Below are 25,975 nucleotides of genomic sequence, written 5' to 3' on the forward strand. Positions count from 1 at the left end.
AAATGCTTAAATATATTTCTTTTCCAGTAGTCTTAAATATATCGCTAAAAACTCATGTACTATACGGCCAAAGATATGTTTTACACGGAAGAGGATTATAAATAGTTAGTTTGAGCTTTAAATTCTCAAAACTTATTTTAAAATAAATTTACAATTTAGCTGCACGAGAACCACACCCAATAAAAATGGTTAATCTTTAAAGGGATGATTACCCAAGTTTCTTGTATCTATTTTGCAGAGGGCTAAAAATAGGCTGAGGTTAGATCAATAAATAAATCTGTTTCGAATTCAAAAAAAATTAACTACCATCTCAAAGTTGCAATTTGCAAAGTGAATGTATGCAGGTAGGTACATTAACATTAGGGCGGAGAAAAATCAAGAGTACTATATGTGGCATTTCAACAAAGCCATCTTTTTACATGGCGCATCGCCATTTCGTACACATACACTAGCATACAAACAAACTACACTTGTTCCTGGTGTGTACTCACTGCAGGTCCTGGTGCAATGGCGAACTGCAGACCCCTACGCTGCCCGGATTGAAAAACGAACGCAACTTGAGTTGCTGCCAGTGCTGCAGCCTCCTGTTTCACCATAACACGCGAAATAACTATGAACAAAATTGAGCAAACTCGTATTAAGTCGATACTAAGTTAAAAGCAAGAACAACTAAGTCTTGTCTCATTTGCCATAACCGGATACATCGATACCAAACTCATTATCAAAGCTAGATTTTTTGGAAAGCAAAACTGAAACTTACTTGTCTTTGTCGCCGACGTTGCAAAATACTGATTGCCCAAGCCATGATGTAGCAAGGCAAAAGAAACCCAGCAGCTCGAAGCAAGAAAAGCTGTGAGAAAAGGCAACTTAATTAGTTTTTTTTGGCGGTACATTTGAAGGCCAAGCAATCGATACTATATGATCTACTTACAACTTAGCCAAAGGCCCAGAAGGAACTCAAGTCACTTACAGAGAAGAAAGTGGATGGATCATCATCGGCATCTTCATCTGTGACTGAAAGTGCATGCCTCAAGAGTAGAAGAGCCATCAACTGCAACAAATAGAATGAACTGGACTTAAGATCATGCTCAAGTAGCGCTAACAACACTAGCCTAAGCATATTAATGAAGTCAATATATGCTTAATGTAAATGGTGGACAAATGCATCGCCATGCATGCACCAGGGTTTAAGCACCCTAAAAATCATAACACAAACAAATAACTTAAAATTCCAAATTAATATGAAACATCAAATACCCTACAAACTTGATACTCCTTTAGCATGGCCTGAAGACTATATATGTTTCTGACCAAGTTCCACAAATAACTTTTTAAAAGTGTCTTCAAGGTTAGTGCCTTACAATAAGAGCAGCTGAACGGCAAAATGCAGCACCACTGGCATTAGAAGCAGCATATCCATCATACTCTGCTTCCAAGAATTGGCGTTCCGCCTCAGCAATTGCCAAGAGACGAGGATCCCGCAAGTCCAAAGGTGTGCCAGAAATTGTCCAACCTCCCCTGAAAAAAAATGGTCATGGGTCATTAATCAGTAGTTGGACAACAATTTCAAACAAATAGGGAATATCTATTTCGAGTTTGAAATAAAAGGCTTACACATAAAAACTAACACAATAAAATGAAGACTATTCTAAACATACAAACTTTCAGCTTACCCTATATCAATGGTAGTTTCTTCAGGATGTGCACGAGGTGGTGGGGCAGTATAACCAGGTTCATAGGGCTGGGAATGACATACACAAAAGGAAAAAGAGCAAGTTTAGTTTTCAATTTGCTTTGATCCAATAAATCCTCACACCAATGATGAATATGATGAGCATGTTTAGTTAGCACACTGAAGATTTCCACCCTTTTCCCCCAAATCCCGGCAACACACAGCGGCGAAAGCCCCCTACCACAGCATGCGGATATCTTGCATTAACAACTAAGATGCATACCTTGTGACATATCTCACAAATAATGTCTCCTTTCTCATCGCACCAATGCTGGACGCACTTTCTGTGAGCATACTGAGAAAAAAAAAATTCCAAGAAATTCATGAATTAGAAACACAGAAAGGATCTAAAAACCAATGACCCATGAACAACGATGTCCATCCATTATTATTCTTCAACACACAGCATCAACATTTAATTGGCTAGATGGACAAATAGTTTTTCACAAAAACATCTACCCAAAATAATCATAAACATTTCACCAACTAATAGCTTGGTGAATATTCACATAGTATTGCACGTCCACATCTTTGGGGATAAACAGAAACATTAGAAATGCAGCATTTTCCCCATCAAAAATTTAAAAAGGGAAAGAAAAAGCCCAAACCCATAAATTTACGTCAAAATTGATGCAGCAACAACACCATAGGCATTTATAATCAACAAAGAGCTGCTTGCAATTTTAGTGTGCACAAAAAATTGAGCTACCATAAGGTCAAATACATTATCAATTAAGAAAATTAGAACACAAACATTTTTTGGGAGAAAAAATTACCTCATTCTTTAATCATCCTAAACCTCAATCATTAAAATAAAATTGAGAGGAAAAAAGAAAAGAAGAATGTACCTTGAGACTACCGCTGCAAGCACATGGCGACTCGAGATTGTTGACGGTGTCTTCCTCCTGACAAATGCGGCACTCCGCCATCTGCAACAGCGGCGCCTCCTCATCCTCGTCCTCATCCTCGTCCTCGGCTCTCGGAGCAGAATGGGAGGGCCCCGCCGTGGCGGCCGGAGGTTCATCTAGCGGCGGTTCGGGTTCGGGAGATGGCTGAGCCGGGTGCTGAGCTAGAGGCTCGACTGGCACAACGGGACGCACCAGCCGGTCAACGTACAGCACCAGATGATCGCTCATTTCTCCCAAAAGACTGAATAACAAATAATAATAAACTAAATTTTGAGTTTTAAAAAATGAAAAAAATATAAAAAAAAAAGTTTAAAAAAGAAGGGATAAGGAAGGAACTAAGAAGGGAAGGGGATCGGTTTGGTGAATCCTGAGAGATAACAAGGGAATCTGAGACTCAGCGGCGAAAAAGGAGCTGAGACAGACCTGCAATTAATGAAACGAGAGAAAGAAAGGGGATTTTGGCGTGTATATAGCGAGGAGGGCCAAATGCCTTCCAATAGGGGTATCCTCGTCATTTCGCTTCCACTGTGTTGCCGCGTGAAGGACCCGTTCCCCCTGCTTTCGGGTTTCGGGTGGGCCCCACGCCTTTGGATTCTACTTGACTACTTCTATTTCTTCTATTTTTCTTAGTCCACGACACCTGTCACCTCCAACTACTTCCGATACAATCCCATAGTCCCATTCCAGAAATTCTTAGATATTTTCTAATATTTTGCTATGAAATATCCTTTTAATGCTTCTCTTTCTTTCTTCCAACCCACGAGTAATTGCATATTAAAAACTCAAGATTTGTTATAGAAAAAAAATGTGCCAACACTAATTTTAATTGCAATTTATGAAGTCAATGTATAAACGTGCATTAATTTGGTGAATCATAAATAAAGATTGACCTAGAGATTTTATCATTAAAAAAAATAACTACAATATAAATAAATTCAATATATTTTTTACAATATCTTAATTCAATAAATTAAATATTAATTTATTAGTTAATAAATTATTATATATATAATATAAATTTTAATTATAAATATTTATTTAAATAAACGAATTTAAATAAACTTGAAATGGAGAGTGGGGAGAGCGGGGGAGAGTCTTTGAGGGTGGCACATAGCGAGGCAGCCGGCCATGTCGGCGGAAGCAATAAGGGGGAGAGCAGAGGGAGGGCATGCATCAGGTGAAAAGGAGGGGATTAAAGGAGATGGTAACAAGACTCAAAGTCAGCGGATATCGTTCAGAGATAAAGTTGTTGGTGCCTCAGCAAGGAGAGCTTTGGAGGTTGCTGATTCTCTTGATGGGAATAAGATGGCTACCGTAGTTGGTAAGCAAGGTGATTCGGAGATACCAAGTGTGACGTTCACTGAGGAAGCAAAAGAGATATTGGCAGAGCCCTACAAAGATGTCATCGTGATCAAAGTTCTTTGGAAAAAATTTTAGCTATACAGCGATCACACACATGCTTAAAGGCGTCTGGAGAACTAAAGGAGAATATGAGGTACTAGATGTTGGTTTTGGCTATTTCTTAGTCAAATTTGATCTCTTGGAGGATAGAGAGAAAGTTCTCCTTGGAGGACCGTGGATGATTACTGGAAGCTATGTTGCGGTTAAACCTTGGAGTTCTTCATTCAGACCTTGTGAAAACACTTTTGGGTCTACCATGGTTTGGATAAGAATCACAGGTTTAAACATTAACTATTATCAAGAGAGAGCCATGAAAATGATTGCGTCAGCTGTTGGCAAACCGATCCCATCGACTTAGCCACCAAATATGCAGAGAGAGAAAAGTATGCAAGAGTATGTGTGCAAATTAACTTGGGACTTCCAGTTATAAAAAAAATTCAAGTTAATGGTCATATGTATGACATAGAATATGAGCACTTGAATTTAATTTGTGAAAAATGTAGTTGCTTTGGGCATGTCACAAGAGAATGTGTGAAAGAGAACAACAATGGCATTGGGAAGGAAAGCACGGTGAAGGAGAAAAATTTGCCGTCACTTTTTCCTGTAGATAACAACGAGAAAACGGTGTAAGGTAGTCAAATCCCAGTAAAAAATCAAAATTTATCTTTTGAATTTGGAATTAATGCCAAATCAATTCCAATTATGGAGAAGTATGGTGCGATCTTGTGCATGATAATTTGCAAGACTCACGTATGGAAAGGGATACTCGTGCAAAAGAGGGTGAATGAGTTACAGTTAGTAGAAAAGGCAAGGAAAAAGTGGGTAAAGGCCACAACTTGGTGCCAAAAAAAGTCAATGTAGCAATATGCTCTAATTTGGTGAGTAAGAAATTTTCTTTTGGGTCTAATAACATGCATGCTAGATCCTCATCAAATGCAAAGGTGGGGCCTAAGGAAAAGAAAGATCCTCCATCCACGCTTGGCTCTTTGGGAACAACTCAGGTGACTTTCAAGGATCAGAGTACTCCCTTTTTTAAAGCAGGGCACAAAAGGCAGCGTCCTATTTCGCTTCAAAACTCACCTACTGAAGCATTGTCAATGGTTTCTCGAGTACAAAAAGAGCTTGATAAAGTTAGTGCAACAACAAACTTGGAGACCCAACCTCAATAGAAGAATGATGGTTCTGCGGTGCAAGTCCACAAAGAGACACTTGGAGACAGGGGTCCATCAACGTGAGGTAGAATGATTAAACATTCTAATTATTTAATTTATTTTTTATGGATTATGACCATTTAAATATTATTAGTTGGAATGTTAGGGGGCGTCAAATAAGATGTCTCGGGTGCACTGTAAGGAGTTGGTACGAAAATTTCAACCAACTTTTTTTATTTTGGTGAAAACTCATGTTGGGTTTGAAACTATGAAAGAATTTTGGGGGAGATTAGGCTATTATCCTATAGGGATTGTAGATGCTGTTGGACACAAGGGAGAAATTTGGTTCCTCTCTGCTAATTTAAAATTTTCTTGTAAAATTCTTTGGGGTATGAATCAATGTGTAACTTTGGAAATTGATGGTGGTGGGCGAAGATGAATCTGCAGTGCGGTTTATGGCAGCCCTCAAGCCACTAATAGAGTAGAATTATGGAGTCATCTGCTTGATATTGGTTTGTGCATTCAGGACCCGTGGGTGGTAGTTGGGGATTTTAATGATATTTTGAGTGTTCATGAGGTGAAGGGGTAATTTCTATTCAAATCGCAGTAGTATCTTTGCAAGTACTCTAGATTCTTGTGGTCTTTTTGATCTAACAACCTCTGGAAGACGGTTTACTTGGTTCCGTAAAATTCAAGAAAACAAAGAAATTGCAAAGAGATTGGATAGAGCTTGCTGTACTACAGAATGACGCCTTCTTTTTCCAGAAGCTTTTGTTGAAGTTCTCAGTCGTTCCCACTCTGATCATTGTCCCCTACTTATCCGATGTCAAGGAGTTCCTATCAAGAAAGGAAACCGGCCTTTTAGATTCCAAGCGGCATGGGCAACACATCCTGATTACAAGGCCATTGTTCAGAAATCTTGGGATAGTACAGACTTTGGCATCCATAGAAAGTTGTTGGGGGTCCAAGAAGCTTCGTTGGAATTCAACTATACGGTCTTCGGCAATATTTTTATTAAAAAGAGGGAATTGGAGGCTTATTTGAATTGTATTCGACGGAAAATGGAAGCTGACGATGATCCGATTATGAAGCACAAAGAGAAAGAATTGAGAGCTGAGCATAATATAGTTTTGGCCCAGGAAGAATTGCTTTGGTACCAGAAGTCAAGAGATCAATGGATTCGGTATGGTGATAGAAATACTAGCTTTTTCCATATGCAAACCATCCTTAGAAGAAAATCTAACAAGGTTCATGGGTTGCTAGTTAGTGATGGGTCTTGGTTTGATGATCCGGAAGTTTTGCAAAGGGAGGTTGTTCATTTGTTCAAAAATATTTTTTGTTCTACTGAGCCTGTTGAGGTTAATTGCATGGGAGAAATTTCTATGCCATCTCTTAGCCAGGATGCTTGTGATAATTTGTCTAAACCAGTAACAATGTTGGAGGTTAAAGAAACTCTGGATAATATGAGCTCATTCAAAGCTCCTGGACCGGATGGTTTTCAAGTTTTTTTCTTCAAGGAATATTGGGATGTGGTGGGTCATGAGGTATGACGTACTGTTCAGAAAGCATTCTTAGGAGAGACGTTAAGCCATTCTTTGTTGAAAACTTTGATTGTTCTTATCCCTAAGTGCGGCCCTCTAACTAGATTGAAGGATTTTCGGCCAATAAGCCTTTGTAATGTAATTTATAAGCTAGTGACTAAAGTGCTAGTTAATAGATTACGACCATTTTTGGATGAGATTGTTAGCCCAACTCAGGGAGGGTTTATTCATGGTAGAGGAGCACCTGATAATATTATTGTCGCCCAAGAAGTTCTTCACTTTCTTAAGCGGACAAAATCTAGAAAAGGAGCTATGACTTTTAAGATTGATTTAGAAAAGGCTTATGATAGAGTTGATTGGAATTTTCTTGAGCACACTCTTGAATCTTTTGGCTTTCCTTCTCTAATTATTCAGCTTGTAATGAATTGTGTTCAGGCCTCAAATCTTTCCATCCTTTGGAATGGGAATAGATTGGACAGCTTCCAACCTCGCAGAGAGCTCAGATAAGGAGATCCAATTTCTCCGTATTTATTTGTTTTGTGCATGGAGAGATTGGCGTGCTTCATTTCCAAACAAGTTGACGAGGGTATTTGGGATGGTGTGGCTGTTTCTAGAGGGGGACCTAGAGTTTCTCACTTGATATTTGCAGATGACCTCCTCCTTTTTTGTAAAGCGAAGAAAAGTCAAGTTCAGAATGTTGTGCACACCTTGGAGTTGTTCTGTAAAGCTTCAGGTATGAAGGTTAACATTGAAAAATCTAAAGCTATTTGTTCTAGAAATATCTCTAATAGAAAGAAGGAAATGTTGTCTGGTGTTTCTCATATTCCTTTTACTAGTGACCTAGCTAAATACTTGGGGGTGAACCTTAATCATCCTCGAGCTGCTAGATCTATTTTTTTGGACTCTTTAGAGAAGATCAAGAATAGGCTGGCTAGTTGGAAAGGTCGGCTCCTTAACAGAGCAGGCAGGCTTTGTTTAATTAAATCTGTTGCTTCTTCTCTTCCTATTTATTAGATGCAAGTGACTCTTTTTCCTACTTCGGTTTGTCAAAAGATTGATTCTGTGCTTAGACAATTTTTGTGGAAGGGAAAGGTGGGGGAGCGTTGCTTAAATTTGGTCAAGTGGAGCAAAGTTGTCACTCCAAGAAAATATGGAGGCTTGGGAATTAGAGATACTCAATGCGTAAATTTTGTTTTACTCGGAAAGCTTGTTTGGCAATTATTGCATAATAAATATAAGTTTTGGGTAAGAATTATGTTGGCAAAATATTTATCTGGGAGTTCTTGCTTTTCACCCAAATTTTCTAATAATGTTTCAAGCACTTGGCGAGCGATTTATAAGACAATAGAAAAGCTTCGTGATGGTTTTGATTGGTGTACAGGCAGGATGTCTCAATCCTTTTGGTATCATGCTTGGCGACTATGTGGAACGCTAGCTCCTTTGGTCCCTTTTGTGCACATTTCTGATTCTCACTTGAAGTTAGAAGATGTCTGGCACCTTGGGTATTGGCGGTGGGATATTCTTTGCACAATGATTCCGGAAGAAGTTAAACTTGATTTGATGCTCTTTGATCCTATCAAGCAGGCAGGAGATAAAACAGGTTGGTTTTGGACAAACTCAAATACTCTCACCTACTCGACTAAAAGCGGGTATGAATGGCTATTGAAGAAGAAATTTGGCTGGAATGATAATGAAAATTAGCTTTGGCTTTGGCGCTTGAGAATACCGAAGAAGATAAAGTGTCTGCTCTGGCTTTGCCTCAACAACGGAGTTTCCACAGCTAGTTACCAGTTTCAAAGAGGTATTTCTACTTCTGATTTTTGTCAGAGATGTTATCTTGCTCTAGAGGATATTAACCACTGCTTTAGGACTTGCCAAAAAGCTCGTCAGATTTGGATTAGCTTAAATTTGGGAATGACCGCTGAGGACTCTAATTTGGATTTTGTGTCTTGGATTCGTTCTAACCTCAACAAAAATGAGTTTCTCTTTGCAGCGGCCTTTTGGTGGATTTGGAGGGATAGGAACAATGACATCTTCCACCAAGATGATCCATAGAGTAAGGAGAAAATTGTTCACTTAGTTAAACATGCTGCTCGAGATTTCTCTAATGTTGTTATCAACCAAAAACATATTATTCCTTCTTCTTTGAAATATAACTGGAAACCACCTCTAATGAATGTCTGTAAAGTGAACTGCGATACAAGCGTTTTTGAAAATGAGCAATTAGCTGACTTTGGATGTATTATTAGAGACAGCATGGGAATTTGGATAAAAGGTTGTTCTGCTAGTATACATCTTTCTAGTGTTTTCTGTTGTGAGCTTCATGCTATTTGGAGAGGGCTTGTTATGGCTTGGGATTGCGAGTGCAAAGAGGTCATATGTGAAACTGATAATCTTGATGCGTTTCTTCTTGTTTCGCGAGGCACAACCAGCATGATTAGGAATGACTCTTATCTGCTTGACAAAATCAAAGAGATGCTCCAGCGCAATTGAACAGTTACTTTAGTGCTCATCCAGCGAACAGCAAACAGAGCGGCTGATTTAATGGCTAAGACTGCTGTTTTAAACAAGCAGGTGTATCTAGAGTGGTTACTGCCTCCTAATAATTTAGACATTATTATTAGAGAGGAGTACTACTCTTTTTCTTAGGTATTTTTTCTTTGTGTTATGTTCAGTCACCAAAAATTAATTTAGAAGAAACCAATATACTAGACCAGCCACCCGGGTTTTAAAGACTTTGCTGAGTCCTTATTGAACCCAACTAACTAATGGCATTTGATTTTCATTTTTCAATCCAATTCCGATTAAGTCTCGTAGTCGTATAGAGAGGGTGCAAGCTAAATTTTTCGGTAACTTTTTTTTTTATATAATTTCAAAATTCAAATCCAATATTACTTGATTGTTTTCCGTAAACAACAGAATTTGGCATTTCAAAGCCCTTTTCAAAATCCACTATTATTGTTTAGGGCCTAAAAGTTGTTCCCACTTGGACCAATTTTATATTGGACTTGGCTAAACTCTTCTATTTTATATAAGAAATGCGTCCTATTACACTGACCCATATATTGTTTAGGCCTTATTACCTCTTTTGCCAAAAATGGGCTGATGGTTCTGAAGATGATGCCATAAAGGAAATTATTGCTATAGTCCAGAAAAAAATGTTGCTTGAAACTTGAAAGGAATGATCATGACAAAAAAAAAAAAAAACACTAATGAAAATTTTAATGTTTTGGCTTTTCAATAATTTATTTTTACATTAAGCATCTTAACAAGTCCTAGCAAATCTCTTTCATTTTTATTGGTGACTAGTTATTTTTCTCTAATAATATTATTCATTAGTCCTAGTTACTATTAGCTTGAATGTTTTACCGCCAGGAAAACATTACTTGTCTTTATATATATCTGCACCAAGACACAAAAAAAAAAAAGAAGGAATAATATCTCTACACCAACAATAAGCTGTAATATAATTAATCTCAACAACATCCAACTCATAAGAATGATTGCTTGTTTGGAGCATGTTGAAGAAGGAAATCAAAAACAAAGTTTTCCATTTATTAATAATTATAGAATTAAAAATATTATTTGTACACTAAATTATCTACCAAATTTAGTTATTTTATATTTATATATAAATATATATGTAATTTAACTTATTTTTAACATATATTTTATATTTTAGCATATATTTTATATTAATAGTTGATTTTAATGACTGATTTTAGTATATACTTAATAATTTAGAATGGTTGTTATAGAATATAGGGTGTACGTACTAATCAAACTTTAACAAATTAAAGTGTATCCAGTATCCATGTATAAGCAATTATTAATATCGGGTGGAGATACTGATATAGTATATTCCTCCCTTGTGAGGTATTACCAAATATGTCCTTGATGACATCTGAGTGTGCATCCATATAATTTAATAAACAGAAATAGTCCAAGATTTCGACTTCTAAAGGGAAAAAAAGGAGACCCACTTTCCTTAGATTGATTAGCACAATATGTGGATATGCAAATGCAAATTAAAAGTAGCTAGAAACAGTTCTCGATTTTGAGAGGGGAAAAAAAGATACATAATTATTGAAAGCGTTGATGATTTACTAAGAACCTTGCTTGTAACACTTGCTGATAAATTTCAAAATTCAAGGGGTTTGATTAATATTTTTTCCGTTAAGTATTCATTATTGTTTGTTTTTAGTATAGTTTTGTTCTGTTTTGTGTTTCCTTTCTAGTAAAATGGAGCACTCAAATTGCCGTGAACCAGAAGCATTTCGAATAAGTTACTCCTATATAATGCCAATGAACTAATGAATCCCACCATCAATAGTGGCTTATTCTTTGCCTTCATTAATAATAATGACAGTTTCTATGATCTGGGTTAAAGAAAATAATAGATAGGGTTCTTTTTTTAAAGAAAACATTTATATCAGGTTTCTTTTGATACATCATAAATTTGCATGCATTGTTATACCTCACAATTGGAAATATATGCATGTCAAACATCAATGTTAAAAAAAGGATATTCAAATAATATAGAGCCGATCGCTGAAATCTAATAAGAATGTAGGGCAATTTTCAAAAGGTGCCTGTGATGTTTTAAAAAGAGCCCGGCAGTAAAAATAACACAAATATTTAATATATGAAGAATATAAAAGTATTCACAATAGTAGCAACTATAAGTAAGTAAATATATTAAAGTAACAATAAGAACATATCAATATTTTAACGTCGAAAATTTTTTTAATATGAGAGGTAAAAATTACGTTACCAAGACTAAGAAAATGATTCTACTATAATTAAATATGAGATACAAGAGAGTCTCAAATAAAGTGTAAATAGTGCATATAGCTAGCCAACATATCAAAGTATCAAAACTTACAAATAAATAACAAGAAGATGAAAAAATACCCAATAATAAAGTTATAGTTTGAAGTAGATTTCTCTTTTTTCATACCTCCAATCAAAATCTCTATCCTTCAGAATGAAAAACAAGATAAGATAAAGTTGAAGTTCAAATTTCATACTAATCCAACGGTGAATGAATGAAAAATTGTTGTTTAAAATTTACTGTTTTACACAAAAGTAGAAATTATATTTTTCTCTCTTCTCTCTCACTTTGTGGCTACTCTTTTTCACTCTCAATGATCCAAAAAAAAAAATCTAATTAAGATAATAACTTAAAAGTACAAAAAGATATCTCAAAAAATTAGGATTAGATCTCATAAAAGAGAGAAAAAGTCCAACCATTTTAATTTTAAAAAGATTGGATATAATATGATATTAATATTAGAAAAATGTTAGGAGTTATATTTTTTTTAATTAACATTAGTCAATATTTTGAATCAATACTATAGTTTTATATTATTATAATTTAAAATTTAGCATTTAATTAAAATATAGAATTTAAAAATTATGATTTAAGATTTAATCAATGCTTATTTAATTACAATTGTATGTAAATGTATAATAAAAAATACTTATTATTTATAAACAAAAAATACAATCTAATCATAATTAAAAAAAGTAATCTAATATCAAATTAAATAAATATAAAGTTAACATAAAATATATTTAGATATTATACTAATATCCTAAATATATTTTAAAACTATAATATATACCGCGTATTTAACAAGATTGACTTCATTCATGCTTATTGTATTGTTTTGCATGCTTCTATAGGTGCTTGGCCTTTACTCTATATATGGACGTTTCGAAAGAAGAAGTGAGTGGGATAATTGACGAAATTCTTCCATGATAATTAAGTACAATATACATACATAATCGCAAGCAATAAACAAGGGTGACACTCGTGACATCATTATATAGGACCCAATGTATACATACTTCAAAGTATGTCTATCATTCATGGGGGTTGATGAATCCCCGTGCAAGAAATAAAATGATCCGCAATTAGAAATAATAAACCAAATAGACCTTTTCCTTTTGTGTATCTTAAGGAGATATATTATTATTCCACATGCATCAATGATTGATTGAGTTTGGATTGTATAGGTATTATGACGTCATAAGTAGCTAGCCTTTTCCTTTATGACTTTTCTCTTATTCTATTATCTGTATATGACATCATAATAATAAGTAGCTAGTATTTTCGGGAAGGTGATGAGTTTTTCTTGCAAATATCAAAATGTTGATGTTTGGGAATAACTATTTGCCTACTAAAAAAGAATATGGCTTAACAATCTCAGGTACTACTGTATATTTATCTCAAAATAATTTTTATTGCATAATATATAATAAAAATTCTAGGGATATAGAAATAATATGTCGTTATAAATAGAGTAAATTATTATTTTTATCTATAAAAATACTAAATTATAAATCTTCAATTCTAATATTTTTATTGTATTAATGTGACAATTTCTGGCACCTATGAACTTGTCATGCTGTGATAATACACACATACATGGATCATATTAAAAATAAATCTCGTTCACTGTAATTTTAATTACCATTTAATTACCATCATCATTTTCTCCTTTTTAGGCCATAGACGGCTAAACATTGCGGTACTTAATTCTTTGAATTCAATTAATCTAATTTGAGTTTAAGTAAAAAAAATACTCCACTATCAAATTATCTCTTAAACCCTAACATTAGGATAACCATTTACACATCTAATAAATTGAACATCCATCCATTGTTAATTGTGTATGAGTAAACCGAATCAAAAGAAATAACCATCAAATTAAAAATAATTAATATAATCATATGTATATCTATTAAATTGAACATTCAACATATTCATTGTTTATATTGTTTAATATTCTCATTGTCTATCTATATTTTTTCTAATATTATAGCTTTTCTCTTACCATAAAAAATTAACCTTAAGTAGTGCCACTTTTAGTACTAAATAAAATATACTATTACTTTCTCTAAAACAAACAATGCGTGTCTAGCTCGTTCAACTTAGGGAAAATACATATTTAATCAAAGAAGACTTGTCTTTTTCATAAGTTCATTCTTTTTTTTTTTAAAGCCTGTCTATGTATTATCTTATCTTCATAAAGATTATTAATGCATTATTGTTGCTTTACAGAACATCATGCAGCAAAAGTATACGTGAAATTAAAAAGGAATAAAAAGACAGTAATTATGCATATATTTGGAGATATTTAGAGGTGGGGAATTTCTACACTACTACTTATATTTTGATATTGATTGATTATTATCATTACAAGTTTGGTATAGCTTAGAGTTAGGTCGTGCTTTGCGGGGAAAAAGACAATTTAATTAAATAAGTTAAGATAGAGCACGTAGCATAAAATATCATTAAAAAAGATACATAGAGATTAATAGATTTGGTTTCTAGTTTTAAATGTAATCATATGTCATGTATATTTCATTAATTAATTATTCCTTTAAACCAAGAGCAGAGCTTAGTGTAGTTGAAGGGGAGCAATCACCCCTCCTAAATTAATAAATTTTACTTATGAAGTTCTTTATTTTTAGGAAAAATATATAGAACCAATTTCAAATCAGCTAAAAATAAAATAACTTAATTAATTATAAATATAGTAAATAGTTTTATTTATTTATGATTTAAAATATTAATTATTAAATGTTTCACCACATTTAAATTATGAGGAGATACGTTCAGTATCATTGCAACGTGAATTATGGAAATTGATTCAATTAACTTTTGTCTCTTTACCCTCCTTCTCTCTCCAAATGCCTAAAACATGATAAATCAGAAAATAGATTCAAACCATCCAATTTACAAATAAAAAAAAGAAACATCATAATACCTAACATAAGCACTATCCACGTAGAGGTTTTGGATTCACCCAAAGACATTTGGTTGGTTTTTTACTGCATTATTATTATTTTTATGATTTGATCCCTCTTTAATTTTATCTTTTGTCCCATATTTATCTGTGTTTTCTATATTGGTCTCCTCCTAAAAGAAATTTTAGCTCCGTCCCTACTTCAAATAATAAGTGTGCTAGCTACTATTAAATACATATACAGCTAAGTACTACATTACACCACTAAAACTAAATGTTAAAATGGGGCGCCAGAATCTTCTCATCAACCTGAAATTGCAAATCTTAGTGTTTGCGTTATGACACCACCAAGTGATTGAGGATAGGTTGCATGCATAAATAGAATTTGCTGTCTCATCATCCTCAATTGGAAAAGAAGATAAAAATTATATTACTATTACTATTACTATTTACTTTAGGTAAAAAGAAAGAGAAGAATGAATTAAAATCCTCTTCATTGTTATTGTAGAAAGTAGGTATGCAGCTGAATATGCAGAGCAGCAAAGCAGAGAACTAAAGTTTGTGCAACAAGGAAAGAAGGGTAGTAGAGTATTATTAGAGTGGTTAGTAGTTGGAAATTAGGTTAATAGTGGTTAGTAGACAGTAGTTAGTACATAAATATTTATGAGGTTAGTTTGTAATATCTGATCTCTATATATAGCTTAACTCTTGTATCATGTAAAATACAAGTTCAATATATATTTTCATTTCCCTTAATAGGGAACTATGAGTGTGTGAATTATTTCTCTTAATCTTGTTAACCAAATACAACTAGAGGTGTTCTATTTATAGACAAATTAAGAACAGAAAACTATATGTGAAAATAGTCAACTGAGATAATTAAATAATGAAATTCAAATCATAATAATTATTAATTGATGAGAAATCAGTTATTCTCCTAACAAGTTTTTTCTAAAACATAATTCCTCAAGAAGAATTAAGTTCTTTTAAACTTTCAAGGCATCAAACTGTATCTTTTTCTTTTATTTTTATTTCATTCATCATTTTGAAAGAAATTTTTTATATATTCTAATTCTTATTTCATCATTTCTGTTAATACTTAATAGTGACAAACAATTTGTGAGACTACTATAGGAAGATAGTTACAAGAGTTAAATATCAGTAACTAACTCTGGCTATAAATACAGTACTTCCATTGTATTAACATTCCATTCATTCATCTCTTATCAATACAATTCAGTTTCTCAAAGCCTTTGTCTCTCTCTTTTTCCTTCTCTTCAATTTGTTCTCAACATTCTTGCTTGAACAGCAAGCTTTCTTTCTCTCTTTCTTGGATGTTAATACAATTTTCATCATGATCCTGATCACCACCCATCAACACTTGAACAATGTTATGTATGTCATGACTCACGTGTAAGTGAAGTTAACATACATATTATTAGAAGCTAAATTAGTAAGTGTAGAACATTTTAAGGATCTTGCATAATCTTAAGCCTTAAAGAAGAACTCTAGCAAAAAAACTTAGTGAGTTTATTTAATTTTAATTGGAAAGATTGCGAATTACTTTTTTTAGTCAATAATTAGTTAATATTTTCTTTAATTTTTTCTTCTTGTAATCTTTACTTATTGGTTATTTTATTGGTTGAGTTGGTATTCTAGTAAAACAGTTATTTTAAATATCATTGTACGAATTATTTGAATAGAATAATTTTTAAAATACCAATAATCAGGGATGTGCTATTTATTGATTAATTGAAGATTAATGCATGATCAGTTTATGCTAAATATGTTTTAAATTTCATTAGATACATAAAAATATTTAAGATATATCCAAATATGGTAAGTATTTTTTTTTTTTTTCATATGACAAGCACACACTAATAGGGTCATTTGACTATAAAGTGATGGATGATGACATGTGGGTGGACTTGAGTGTGGAGCCATTGCTGGCCTCCTAAAGAGGAACGTAAGTTATGTAACCACTCTTTAATATTATTGATCATGATGCTTATCTACTCATCATTCTCACTATCCTCAGGTGCATGGTCATTCATTTTTGAGAACAACTCCAATTACAAGACTATTACTATTATCACATGGAGAGCCAAAATTCAGGAGAATCCCTTAGAGGAGGAACATCCTTCTTCAAAACATGTTTCAATGGACTTAATGCCTTGTCAGGTAGTCAGTCTATGGTATCAAATCATGTTTGTGCCAATGATATTAATTATTCTAATCTCTTCTCTTTCGATCTTTTCCTTATTAGGTGTTGGGATACTCTCAATGCCATATGCAGTGTCTCAAGGAGGGTGGATGAGTTTAATTTTGCTCCTCATTGTTGCTACTGTGTGTTGGTACACAGGATTGCTTCTTCAAAGGTGCATGGACGCACATCCATTAATCAAATCCTACCCTGACATAGGCGAGGTTGCTTTCGGTTACAAAGGAAGAACCATGGTAGCCATCTTCATGTACTTAGAGCTCTATTTAGTTGCGGTAGAGTTTCTCATACTAGAAGGTGACAATCTTGAAAAGTTGTTTCCAAACATGGATTTCAAGATTGGTAGCCTTAGAATTGGAGGCAAAGCCGGTTTTGTGTTGCTAACTGCGCTCGCAATACTACCCACAACATGGTTGAAAAGTTTGGGAGTTCTGGCCTACATTTCTATTGGTGGGGTTGTGGCTTCTCTTATTTTGATTGTTTGTGTTGTGTGTGTTGCTGAAGTTGATGGAGTTGGATTTCATCAAAAAGGAGACATCATTAATTGGAAAGGGTTGCCTTCTTCTGTGAGTCTCTTTGCGTTCTGTTATTGTGGACATGCTGTCTTTCCTACATTGCGTAATTCCATGAAAGATAGAACTCAATTTTACAAGGTACTAAATACTTTACACAATTACAGTTTATAACTAGAAAAGAAAAAATGTTACTCATTATTTGCTAAATGCAGGTTTTGATAATATGTTTCATCACAAGCACTATAACCTATGGGTCCATGGCTACCATAGGGTACAAGATGTTTGGAGAACACGTGAATTCGCAGGTGACCTTAAATCTTCCAACAAAGAAAATAAGCACCAAGATAGCAATTTACACAACATTAATCAACCCTTTCACTAAGTATGCTGTTATAATCACCCCAATAGCCAATGCTGTTGAAGAAACATTATTTTTGTACAAGGGTAGACCTATTGCCATCCTCATCAGAACCACTATTGTGCTAAGCACTTTGCTTGTGGCATTATTTGTTCCCTTTTTCGGCTATGTTATGGCATTTATCGGCGCATTTTTGAGTGTCACATGTTCATGGATTCTGCCATGCTTGTGCTACTTAAAGATGAACAAAGCAGCTCAAAAGTTTGGAATAGAATTGGTTATCATTATAGGAATTTTGTTTACAGGGTCAATTATTGCTCTACTTGGCACTTATATCTCTGTAACTCAGATAGTAAGTCATATCAAATTATGAACATGGAGCGTTCAAAGTTTTCTAAATACTAGTTAAACAAGCAAACCTATTGGTTAACGTACTTATATTCCAATGAATGCTCAATAATTTTCAGCATCTCAAAGGTTCTTTATGAATTTGATCAAATTTCTAATCTCTCTAAATATGACTAATTTTGTAAGGAGACAGAGGAGTAATGCACAAAGCTCGAAACAAAATTCCAACCTAATCAAAACATATAGCAATATGAATTAATTGGCGGGAATTCTGTTTTATTATTGTTTGTTATTATCAATTGTTAATATGAATTAATTTGCGACGTCACATTTCTTTTAAAAAATAATGACTTATAGTTTTAATTTATTTTTTAATATTTAAATGAGTAAAAAATTAAATATATCTTATTTTTTGAGAATTTTAAAAAATGTATTTTTTATTTAAAAATTAAAAGAATGAATAATTACTTTTTTTTTTAATAACGCGCTCTGTTACTTCTCTCTCACTTTTTCCTTTCCTCTATTAACAATTGTATTGAACAACTATATTAACAATTATAAAATGTTTGAATTTTTGTAGGTGGATAGGATTCTTTTTCACTTGTCGCTGGATAGTTAAAGAACTTGGTTAATAAAAATCGAAGACATCTCTTTGAATTTTTAGCCCTCATCACTAGTGCTCTGTTCTATTGGGCTGACCCAATTCTACAGCCTTCCTTTGTGTGATATAATTAAATTAATTATTCGAATGAATTTTTAAGTAATGAGTTGCAAAAAATTACTACTTCTCCAAGAGTGGAGCCTCACGCTCTCCAGGAGTGGAGTTATACTGCTTCGACAGCGAAGCTCTTAAATCACAACAACTACTCAAGTCCAGATCAAATATAAGCTCAAAGATAATCACAAAACAAAGGAGAGGGACAGAACAAAAAAGTAATACAACTCAGCAGGACAAGTTATGGAAAGGATAGAAAACGCAGCCATGGAAGGGGATGTTCTAGACTTGGAAGAATCTTCAACTCAACATAGAGAAAAGACAGATCAGAAGCTAGTTGGCCGGGTGTTGACGGAAAAGGTGTTGAATACGGTCACAGTACGCAAAACGATCCTCAACATGTGGGGAGATCCACAAGGTCTAGTGATCACTAATGCAGGACCAAACTCATTTATCTTGAACTTCAAAAGCCAGGAGGAAGCAAGAAGAGCATATGAAGGTGGACCATGGAGGATAGAAGGGCACATGCTGAGTCTGCAATGGTGGAGCCCAAACCTGTCCATAGAAGAGGTAAACTACAATCAGCTTCCTATTTGGGTTCAAATACATGGATTGCCTTATGATAAAATAAATATAAAAAATGCTGAGAAGATAGGAGCCACATTAGGGAGAGTGATAAGTGCTGAAGATCCCTTTGTTGAAGGAAACATGCTTAGATCCTTCCTTAGGGTGAGAGTGGAGATAAATGTTCAAGCACCACTGAAGACTGGATTCTGGTTTAGAAGAAGTGATAGAAGCCAGTCATGGGCTGATTTCAAATATGAAAAACTGTATGATTATTGTTACAAGTGTGGGAGAATTGGGCATGACAAAAGAGCATGTGGGGAGGAACTAGTGAGATCATTAGTAAACCCAGAAATTCCCAGATATGGGCCTGAACTCACAACTCCAGGTCTGAGGTCAATAGAAAATGAGGCAAGAAAGGCAGGTATTAGGAGGAGAAAGGAGGAACAGAACAATTGGGTGGAGGAGTTGTGGGAGGCGCGTGAAAGAAGTTTGCAAGGGAGGGAGTGGTTGAAAAGACAGGCACAGAAGGACAGAGGGGGGTCAAGTCTAGGGGGAGTAAGAAGCTCTCAAGCCAGTGCCTCTGCCAAATCTTGGGACAGAGCAGAAAATCCACAAGAGCAAATAGGGGAGAGACAAGTGGCAATACAAGAAGTGCAAGATCAAGGTAAAGGGGCTGAGGATGATAAAATGAACGGTGAGGAACACAACAGTATCTGCATGATAAATGATGATGGGACAGCAAATCATAAAAAAGGGAAGAAGGAAGAAGCCATCCAACAAAATCAGCAAGCTAGTGAGTCAGCAACAATGAGAAACGTGAATGAGGCCAAGGATAAGGACAATGCAGAAGAGAATGAGGAGGACAGCAACAAGATTCCTAGGAAGCATAAAGAGAAAGGTGGGCCAAGCATGAGAAGAATGGACAGTACAAACAGAGGGACATGGGCTTTCATTAACCAAAGGCCCAATATGAATAGACAACAAATCAGAACTGGGCCAAGTGAAGGAGAAGGGAATCTTACCATTAGAGAAATTTTGATGGAGTTCAATAAAAATATGGCTGAAGAAAATAGGAAGAAAAACATAGGAAAAGAAGTAGAAGATGAGGCTCAATACAGAAATAACATGGACGTTGACGGACCAACAAGACACTTTGGAACAAATAAGGAACAGTCAAAACAGAGAGGAAAGCAGATAATCACAGAGAGTGAAGGAGGCTTCTATTATGTAGAATTAGCAGAAGAAGAGGAAGAAATAGAGCAGAAAAACAGTAAAGCAATAGTAGTGGCCAGAGAATACGAAACAGAACTTATCCAAAGGATGGAGGAAAAGTTAAAGCTGAAAAGAAGAAGGGAAGAGGACCAACAGGAGCGAAATGTAAAACTTCAGAAAGAAAAAGAGGAAGGTACGCAAATGTCGAGGGCCAACAAGAAGAACAGAAGGTGGAGAAGCATAACAGAAGGAGGAGTGCATGAGGAAGGATCACAGATCAGAGATAACTTGGAAGACATAACGGCTGAGGAGGCGGGCCTACACATGCCCCCAACTCAACCATGAGCATCATAAGCTGGAACTGCCGCGGGGTAGCAGCTCCCGCGACAGTTTCTGAATTGCACAGTATGTGCAAACAATTCAAGCCTGCAATAGTATATCTAATGGAGACTAGAGCTAGAGAAAGTACTATTAAAAAGTTGAAAAGAAGGTTACATTTTGAAAATGTATTTCACATAGAACCCCGGGGACTGTCCGGAGGGCTATGCCTTTTGTGGAATGAAATATATAATATTAATATTTACTTTTGGTGCGATAATCATATAAAAGCTCGTATTGATGATAGAAAAGGGAAAATATGGGAGTGTAATTTTATATATGGGAATCCATGTTTTGGAAGGAGAAAAGAACAATGGAGGACAATCACAGCGAATAACAACAACAAGGGGGAGCCACAGCTATTCATCGGGGATTTCAATGACATTTTAAGCCAAGAAGAGAAAATTGGGCTACATCCAAAGCCACAGAATCAGGTGAGAGAATTTAGGCAGTTTGCAGATATGAATTACCTTATGGACTTAGATATAAAAGGAGGAAGATTCACATGGTTCGGAAATCCAAGAAATGGATTCATCACCAGGGAAAGGATAGATAGGGCATTAGTAAATTGGGAATGGAGAGTATTATATCAGCAGGCATCACTCAAAGCTCTGCCAGCCATCAGTTCTGATCACTGCCCATTGGTTTTGGACATAAATCAAGTTCAAAGGACAGAGAAAAGTTTCAAATTCGAGGCCTTCTGGACCGATCATGAGGATTGCGAGAATACGGTAAAAAAGGGATGGGAAAAGGAAGATGTCCAAGGATGCGTCTGGAAAGGAATAACAACAAGAATGAAAAATTGTAAAGAGGAGCTTAAAAAGTGGAGCAAGAGGACTCTGAAACGAGCAGATCAAGAAATTCGCAAGCTGAAGGAGGAATTAACGAAGCTACAAGATTCAGATTTAACACAAGAAAAATAGGAGAAAATACAACAGATAAAAGAGAATATAGCTGCATTATGGAAACAGGAAGAAAAATATTGGGGACAAAGAGCTAGGTTGAAGTGGTTAAAATGGGGAGATAAGAACACAGCTTTTTTCCATGCTACAACCATTCAAAGAAGGGGAAGGAACCGAATCGATAAGCTCAAAAATGAGGCGGGCTTCTGGATACAAAACAGGAAAGAAATCATGAAGCACATAGAGGAACGATTTGATGCGCTCTTTACTTCAAACAATAAAAGGAATTGCGAGTCAGTCGTAAACAAGATTTCAGTAAGAGTCTCGGAAGACATGAACAGGGAGCTGATCGCAGAGGTCACAGAAGAAGAAATCAGGAAAGCAGTTTTCAGCATGGGTAGCCTCAAGGCTCCTGGACCAGACGGCCTGAATGGACTGTTCTATCAAAAGCACTGGGAGATAATCAAAAAAGAGGTATGTGCAGTAGTCAGAGAATTCTTTCGGAACGGGTTCTTGCCGGAAGAGATTAGCGAAACCATAGTAGTTTTAATTCCAAAGGTAAAAGATCCGGAAGAACTCAATCAGTTAAGACTAATTAGTTGTTGCAATTTTATTTACAAAATAATAACCAGGGTCATAGTGTTGAGACTAAAAGGGCTTCTCGAGGATATAGTGTCCCCAACCCAAAGTGCATTTGTGGGTGGAAGGCTCATACAAGATAATGTAGTAATCGTCCAAGAAGTCTACCATAGCCTAAATAGGAAAGGAAGAGATGGATCAGAAAATGTTGCAATCAAATTAGACATGAACAAGGCGTATGACAGGCTGGAATGGGATTTTCTCGAAAAAGTGCTCAAGAAATTTGGGTTCGCTGAGAAGTGGGTTGACTGGGTGATGAAATGTGTTAGAAGTGCAAGTTATAGGGTAAGAGTCAACGGTGAGTTATCGAAGAAGATAAAGCCTCAGAGGGGTCTTAGACAAGGGGATCCATTATCCCCATACCTGTTCATTTTAGCAGCGGAGGTATTCACGATTCTTATGCAGCAGGCTAAAGAGAAAGGCAACATAACGGGTCTAAAGATAGCCCCAACAGCTCCGGCTATTACTCACTTGTTGTTTGCGGACGACTGCATTATTTTTGCGAAGGCGAAGGAGGAGGAGATCTTTCAGATCATAACCGTACTAAACGAATACACAGAGGCATCCGGGCAAAGAATTAATATGAACAAGTCAGGCATCTCCTTTGGAAGTCAAGTGCCGATACAAACGAGAGTAGGCATAGAAGAGATTTTAGGAATGAAAACATGGGACACGCCAGGAAAGTACTTGGGGCTACCAGCCATATGGGGAAGATCTCACAACAAAGCTCTAGCATGGATTGAAGAGAAGATCATGAATAAACTAGAAGGGTGGAAAGAAAGGTTGCTGAATCAAGCAGGCAAAGAAACTCTAATAAAATCGGTAATTCAGGCAATACCATCGTATATTATGAATGTGATAAAGTTCCCGAAGAGCTTTTGCGGGAGAATTTGCACGAAGATCGCGAGATTCTGGTGGGCAGCATCGGGGAAGGAACGGGGCATTCATTGGAAGAAGTGGGATAGCATCACGGATAGCAAGAGTGAAGGGGGATTGGGGTTTAAAGACCTGGAAAAACAAAACACTGCCTACCTGGCAAAACAAGCATGGAGAGCTCTCAAAAATCCAAATGCAATCTGGGTACAAATTTTAAAATCGTTGTATTTTCCGGACGGCAACTTCTGGACAGCAACGGGTAAAAAAGGCACCTCATGGGTCTGGAGAAGTATCTTACATGGAAGAGAGCTATCAAGGAAATGCGCAAAGTGGAGCATAGGAGATGGCTCCAAAGTGAGCATCTGGAAGGACAATTGGATCGCAGGCAGGAGCAGCCCTCTTAACACAAACAGTACAGATGACTCAAAGGTTAAGGATCTCATTGTAAATGGGGAAGGCTGGAATAAAAGAAAGATCGAGAGCAGATTCTCCCAAGAAATTTGCAAGGAGATACTTAGCACCCCTGTTAGTGTAGTGAACAAAGAAGATCATCTGTATTGGCCATGGAGGGAAGATGGGAGTTACTCAATAAGAACTGGATACTATGCTGCAAGAAGAGTTGAGCAGAATAGCAAATATGGAAATCCATCAACAAGTGAAGACAAAAGGGAGATATGGAGGGAGGTATGGAGAATGGAAGTACCACAGAAGATCAGAATGTTTTTATGGAAAGCCTGTCATGATATATTACCCGTAGGTTCTAACTTATATAAAAGAAAGATGGCACCAAATCCAGTTTTCCAGATATGTTTAAAAAGTCCAGAGACAGTAGAACACGCACTACTACTTTGTGATTGGGCTAGGGCAGCATGGTTCGGAGCGGAATGCCAATGGACCCCAACAGTGGAGACAGTAAGTTCTATCGGAAATTGGGTGGTCGAATGTATAAAGAAGTTGAGAGCAGGTGGGGGAGAGGACATGGAGAAGAGGATCAGCAAGCTAGGATTTCTCATGTGGGAAATATGGAAAACAAGAAATAACAAAATGTTTCAGCAGCAGGATGTAAATCCTAAATGGACAATCTACAGGGCTAAAGCACTAGAGAAAATCTACTGGAAGCTAGCAGAAAAACAGCACACACAGAAAACAGAAGGCAATAAAAGTAAAACAAACCTGGTGAAATGGAGACCTCCCCCTGAAAACTGGTTGAAGGCGAACGTTGACGCAGCATTCAGGAAGGATACAGGAACTGGTGCAATTGCTGTGGTTATCAGAGATCACAAAGGAAGAATCATATTAGGTTTTTCAGGAAAAATCCAAGCCACATCAAGTACTGTGGCAGAAGCCCAGGCAGTAAGACAAGCATTAATCATAGTGAATAATTTACAAATGGGCAGAACCTTAATAGAAACTGACAACCTAAAGCTAGCTCAAGCTATCAAATCTAAAATAGCTTTAGGAGAGGCTATGGCCATATTCCAAGACATTCAAATTTTAATGGCGAATTTACCTGAAAAGGGAATGACTTGGACCCCCAGAAATGGAAATCGTCTAGCCCATGCAGTGGCGAAAGCGGCAGAAGCAGAGACACTACGAGCAAACTGGAGCACTAAACCACCTACAGAAATACAGAACATTATTAGAACAGAGCTTCGAATGTAAATCAACAACTACACAAGAATTACTGGATAATTAAAATTAGGCAAATAGAGAAGCTCGAACCAAGCAAAGAGCCACGAGTGTCAGGATTTCATCCAGATCGTCAATGATCTGAGACAGAAGATCTGCATGCAACTCAAGGCGACGCTGTGTCTGAGATCGTGCTGCGGGAACGTGAGGAATAGGAGGGCCAGAGTGGTTCCAGTGGAGGCAAAAGATGGAGGTCATCGAGTTCAAATTCTGATAAAGGGAGTGGCATCCGGATTCAAGTTCTGACAAAGGGAGAGCATCAATTCGGATTGTATGGTTGAGGCTCCGGAAGACATTTGGAGTGGAGTCTACCCAATACTCCGAATTGCTAACGGGAAGAGGTTATTATGGATCTTGGAAAGAGGAGGAAGCAGAGCGCTGTTGGTGATGCCCTGGCTCCTGCTTCGGAGACAGCTTCGTGGGACGGCGGCGCAGTCACGACAAAGGCTTCGCGTTCCCAATCCGGTGGCCTCAGTAACCATGCATGCTTCAGATCATGTCGCCGGCGAACTGAAGGAAGGAGCCTCGAGGAATCACGAGCTGAAGAGATCTTCTCACTCTCGCGGTAAGGGAGGGGAACAGGGATGGATAACGGATCGGTTTGGGGGGTTTGGATCTCTGTTCTGGACCTGGGCCGGACTGTTGGCCCGGGTCTCCGTCCAAAAAAAAAAAAAAAAAAGTAATGAGTTGCCAATGAGTCTTAACTCACATGTCTCTTCTTTCTCACTTCAAAGGTCTAGGATTCAAACTCTAAAGAATGCAATTGAGAAAAAAATATGATAAAATATGTGAGAAGTGTATTAATAATATATATAAATTTGTTTCATAAGTAAAACTAAGAAAAAATATGAGAGAAAAAAATATTTAATAATAAAACATTATACTTTATCTTCTGTAAAAATCTAAAATTTATAAAACCTAAATTCTTTTTGTTGAATGATAAACTAAAGCCCTTTCAGTTGGAAGGACCAAAATATTACAAGTTAAAATTTTTGTAGTCTTTTCGCTACACATCTTATCATTTTAAAAGTAAATCGTTGAAATATAACATTTTAAGATTGAAGC

General features: G+C 36.0%; 3 protein-coding genes across 9 annotated transcripts; 2 read left to right on the plus strand and 1 right to left on the minus strand.

Annotated features, from left to right (window-relative positions):
- Nucleotides 1-259: 259 nt before the first annotated feature.
- On the minus strand, nucleotides 260-3,108 carry LOC112734090 (uncharacterized). Of its 4 annotated transcripts, none has more exons than XM_025783291.3 (8): nucleotides 2,977-3,108; nucleotides 2,581-2,881; nucleotides 1,956-2,027; nucleotides 1,674-1,741; nucleotides 1,362-1,518; nucleotides 971-1,051; nucleotides 761-850; nucleotides 260-610 (listed from the first exon to the last, which is right to left on the minus strand). In XM_025783291.3, the coding sequence occupies exons 2-8, from the start codon at nucleotides 2,866-2,868 to the stop codon at nucleotides 590-592; spliced, it is 777 nt and encodes a 258-aa protein (XP_025639076.2). In that variant the 5' UTR covers nucleotides 2,869-2,881; nucleotides 2,977-3,108; the 3' UTR covers nucleotides 260-589. The 4 variants fall into 4 exon arrangements, with proteins under 4 accessions (XP_025639076.2, XP_025639075.2, XP_072084121.1 ...); XM_025783290.2 differs by having other exon boundaries at nucleotides 260-584; nucleotides 2,977-3,102; XM_072228020.1 differs by having other exon boundaries at nucleotides 260-584; nucleotides 2,581-3,012.
- A 12,592-nt stretch (nucleotides 3,109-15,700) lies between these two features.
- On the plus strand, nucleotides 15,701-17,983 carry LOC112734092 (amino acid transporter AVT1I). 4 transcript variants are annotated; one of them, XM_025783294.3, is made up of 5 exons: nucleotides 15,719-15,903; nucleotides 16,393-16,456; nucleotides 16,529-16,671; nucleotides 16,757-17,364; nucleotides 17,439-17,983. In XM_025783294.3, the coding sequence occupies exons 3-5, from the start codon at nucleotides 16,587-16,589 to the stop codon at nucleotides 17,955-17,957; spliced, it is 1,212 nt and encodes a 403-aa protein (XP_025639079.1). In that variant the 5' UTR covers nucleotides 15,719-15,903; nucleotides 16,393-16,456; nucleotides 16,529-16,586; the 3' UTR covers nucleotides 17,958-17,983. The 4 variants fall into 4 exon arrangements, with proteins under 4 accessions (XP_025639080.1, XP_025639079.1, XP_029147615.1 ...); XM_025783295.3 differs by lacking the exon at nucleotides 16,393-16,456 and having other exon boundaries at nucleotides 15,701-15,903; XM_029291782.2 differs by lacking the exon at nucleotides 15,719-15,903 and having other exon boundaries at nucleotides 16,150-16,456.
- Nucleotides 17,984-20,767: 2,784 nt separating this feature from the next.
- On the plus strand, nucleotides 20,768-21,727 carry LOC112735563 (uncharacterized). Its single transcript, XM_025785093.1, has one exon. It carries the CDS (start codon nucleotides 20,768-20,770, stop codon nucleotides 21,725-21,727), a length of 960 nt encoding a protein of 319 aa, XP_025640878.1.
- The last annotated feature ends 4,248 nt before the right edge of the window (nucleotides 21,728-25,975 follow it).

This window comes from Arachis hypogaea, chromosome 3 (genome assembly GCF_003086295.3).
Source record: "Arachis hypogaea cultivar Tifrunner chromosome 3, arahy.Tifrunner.gnm2.J5K5, whole genome shotgun sequence".
NCBI classification, from domain to species: Eukaryota; Viridiplantae; Streptophyta; class Magnoliopsida; order Fabales; family Fabaceae; genus Arachis; species Arachis hypogaea.

Bases quoted from the DNA above. Each gene is read 5' to 3' on its own strand.
- LOC112734090 (XM_025783290.2), bottom strand. From the start codon at position 2,868: ATGAGCGATCATCTGGTGCTGTACGTTGACCGGCTGGTGCGTCCCGTT. The intron at 1,519-1,673 runs GTAAGCTGAAAG...ATTTTTTTTCAG, and splicing joins GAAACTACCATTGATATAGG to GGGAGGTTGGACAATTTCTG. The intron at 851-970 runs GTAAGTGACTTG...CTTTTCTCACAG, and splicing joins ATCCATCCACTTTCTTCTCT to CTTTTCTTGCTTCGAGCTGC.
- LOC112734092 (XM_025783295.3), top strand. From the start codon at position 16,587: ATGGAGAGCCAAAATTCAGGAGAATCCCTTAGAGGAGGAACATCCTTC. The intron at 16,672-16,756 runs GTAGTCAGTCTA...TTTCCTTATTAG, and splicing joins TGGACTTAATGCCTTGTCAG to GTGTTGGGATACTCTCAATG. The intron at 17,365-17,438 runs GTACTAAATACT...TGCTAAATGCAG, and splicing joins ATAGAACTCAATTTTACAAG to GTTTTGATAATATGTTTCAT.
- LOC112735563 (XM_025785093.1), top strand. From the start codon at position 20,768: ATGAGCATCATAAGCTGGAACTGCCGCGGGGTAGCAGCTCCCGCGACA.